This window comes from Buceros rhinoceros, unplaced genomic scaffold (genome assembly GCF_000710305.1).
Source record: "Buceros rhinoceros silvestris isolate BGI_N320 unplaced genomic scaffold, ASM71030v1 scaffold20664, whole genome shotgun sequence".
In the NCBI taxonomy this organism is placed as follows: domain Eukaryota; kingdom Metazoa; phylum Chordata; class Aves; order Bucerotiformes; family Bucerotidae; genus Buceros; species Buceros rhinoceros.
The window spans coordinates 5,255-7,867 of NW_010406747.1; the positions used below are offsets into that span (position 1 = coordinate 5,255).

At 57.7% G+C, this 2,613-nt stretch overlaps 1 protein-coding gene across 1 annotated transcript in view; it reads left to right on the forward strand.

Annotated features, from left to right (window-relative positions):
- Nucleotides 1-2,613, forward strand: part of LOC104491782 (electroneutral sodium bicarbonate exchanger 1-like) — a 10,965-nt gene that overhangs the window by 2,074 nt on the left and 6,278 nt on the right. Inside the window, exons 5-12 of the mRNA XM_010134250.1 lie at nt 1-26; nt 241-401; nt 643-831; nt 998-1,086; nt 1,180-1,337; nt 1,707-1,794; nt 2,056-2,202; nt 2,366-2,457. Coding sequence (XP_010132552.1) covers nt 1-26; nt 241-401; nt 643-831; nt 998-1,086; nt 1,180-1,337; nt 1,707-1,794; nt 2,056-2,202; nt 2,366-2,457 — 950 coding nt within the window. The remainder of the gene's footprint in view (nt 27-240; nt 402-642; nt 832-997; nt 1,087-1,179; nt 1,338-1,706; nt 1,795-2,055; nt 2,203-2,365; nt 2,458-2,613) is intronic.

The following is a 2,613-nucleotide window of genomic DNA, read 5'->3' on the forward strand; positions in this document are numbered from 1 at the left end:
GGTGCTGAGTGGAAGGAAACTGCGAGGTAAATCCCTGCTGCCGGCTGTGGTGGGAGAGGAGGAGTCCCCATGCCAACGGCACCCGTGGGCTCTGCTTTTGCTCCGCGGCATGTGAAGCCTTTGCAGCTGGAGATGCCATGTGAAGAGCCTTCTCCTCTTGCCACCCCATAGCTCTGCCAGAGGGGCGCAGAGCTGGGGCTGTTTTCCTGTGCTGGGGCTGATGGTGCCTGACATCTGTAGGTGGCTGAAGTTTGAGGAGGACGTGGAAGATGGTGGCGAGCGCTGGAGCAAGCCCTACGTGGCCACGCTGTCCTTGCACAGCCTCTTTGAGCTGAGGAGCTGCATCATCAACGGGACGGTGCTGCTGGACATCTGCGCCAACAGCATCGAGGAGATTGCAGGTACCGTTGGGTGCTGCATCCTGCCGTAACGGCTGAGCCTGGGCCGCCATGGTGCCCTTTGCTCCCCAAAGGCACGTCTGCTGCCAGACATCCTGCTGGTCTTTAAAGTCATGAGTTGGTTTGGGATGTGGACGGAGCGGGCAACAGTGGCACCAGCTTTGTCCTCCACCATGGGATCCTCTTGGAGGCAAAGTGTGGGTGGAGCATGCGTCAGGGCTTCGCTTCCCTTTGCCATCCCCAGACCTGATCCTGGGCCAGCAAGAACAGTCTGTGGAGTTTGATGAGGGCATGCAGGCGAAAGTCCGAGAAGTCCTTCTGAAGAATCACCACCATCAGAACGAGAAGAAAAGAAACAACCTTCTCCCCATTGTCCGCTCATTTGCTGACGTCAGCAAGAAGCAGTCAGACCTGCACCTCCTCGACAAGCCAGGTGAGGGCTCTTGTGGCCCTTGGCACCAGCTGAGGGGTCTGCTGGGCTTTGGCACCAGCTGAAGGTGTCTGCAGGGCTTTGGCCCCGTTAGACTTGTCCCCCCAGTGGAGAAGTGCCCCAGTTGCTATTTCTCTGCCTTCTGGAGTGTCTTTCTTTTTCCTGCCAGCCCAAACACTCACCCCTCATCCTTCTCCCACCACTGCAGAAGCTAAAAATGGGATGAACCAGGAGACCACCGCAATGGATTTAAGCAAGGTGAGACACTCGGAGCTTTCTCGGGCCTTGAGGGCCAGGCTGACTCTTGCGAACTTGGCTGCATCGTGGCCTGAAAGTTCTTGTCGTGCGCAGGCGGAGCTGCACTTCATGAAGAAAATTCCCATCGGGGCTGAAGCGTCCAACGTGCTCGTAGGAGAGCTGGACTTCCTCCGCCAGCCCATTGTGGCCTTTGTCCGCCTGACCCCGGCTGTCCTCCTCTCGGGCATGACAGAAGTTCCCATCCCAACAAGGTCTGGATGAGAAGCACAAAGTTTTCATTTTCAAAATCCCCAGCAAACCGTCATGAAACTGCACGCACCAGTTTGGCGTCCCGAGGGAGCAAGGCCAGTGGAGCCAGGACGTGGCTCCCACCCCCATCTCCTCACCTCCATTTCTCCCCTCCCTGCTGTAGCTTTTAAACCCACTGGCCAGTTTGAACAGAGGTTGGCTCCCAAATTAGTTTGCCATCAGTTTTGATGGAGTTCAACTTCATTGCGCAGTCAGTGAGCACTCATGACCCTTCTTGAGCCGCTCTCTGGGCTGGGAGCTCCTGGGGACTTCCTTGGGTGCTCTTTGAGCAAGGGCACGTTCTTCTCTCTCATGCTATTTTTCTTGCCCAGGTTCCTCTTTGTTTTGCTCGGACCGGAAGGAAAAGCCCATCAGTACCACGAGATCGGCAGGTCCATGGCCACTGTCGTGACAGATGAGGTGCGACAAGATCAGAGCTGTCTGCAGGTCATTTTTGGGTGGCGACGCCATGGCCTGAAAAAATCCTCCTTGAGCAAAAGGCTGTGGTGTGCCATGGGGTTCAGAGGCCTGTGGAGGAGAGAATGACAAGTTCCACGATGGACAGATTTTTCTTTTGGGAAATTTGGGGGAAATGATCTTGTGTTTAGGCAGGAGCTTCTCGCAGAGCTTAGGACAGCGAGGTGGGCTCCGTCCTCTCAGCAGGATGTCTCCTCTTGGCAGGTTTTCCATGACGTTGCCTATAAAGCCAAGAACCGGGCTGACCTCGTGGCCGGCATCGACGAGTTCCTGGATCAGGTCACGGTCTTGCCGCCGGGCGAGTGGGATCCATCGATCCGAATCGAGCCCCCAAAAAACGTCCCTTCGCAGGTGGGTGCTGTGGTGGAGGGAGGCACCGGGGGTCGGGCAGGAGGACAGCATGGCCGGGGCTGTGTCTTGGGCGCTGTCCCAGGGTGACACAGTCACACGCCCAGAGCAGAAGCCAAAGCAGCCCGTCGTCTCCAATCCATCTCTTTGTCTTCCACTGGAACAGGAGAAAAGGAAGATGCCGGGAGCCCTTGATGGCGGCGCTGCCCACAGCAAGCCGGAGAAACACAGCGGGCCGGAACTGCAGCGCACGGGGAGGTGTGACCCTGCAGGGTTTGGGGGGGCTGATGTTTACGTCTGAGATCCCAGCGTGCCCCTTCCCCTCCGGCAGGGTTCAGGGGTCGGTTGGTTCAACGAAGGGGCTGCCCATCACCAGCTTGGTCTCCTGGGCGGGTCAGGCAGAGATGCGGGCCG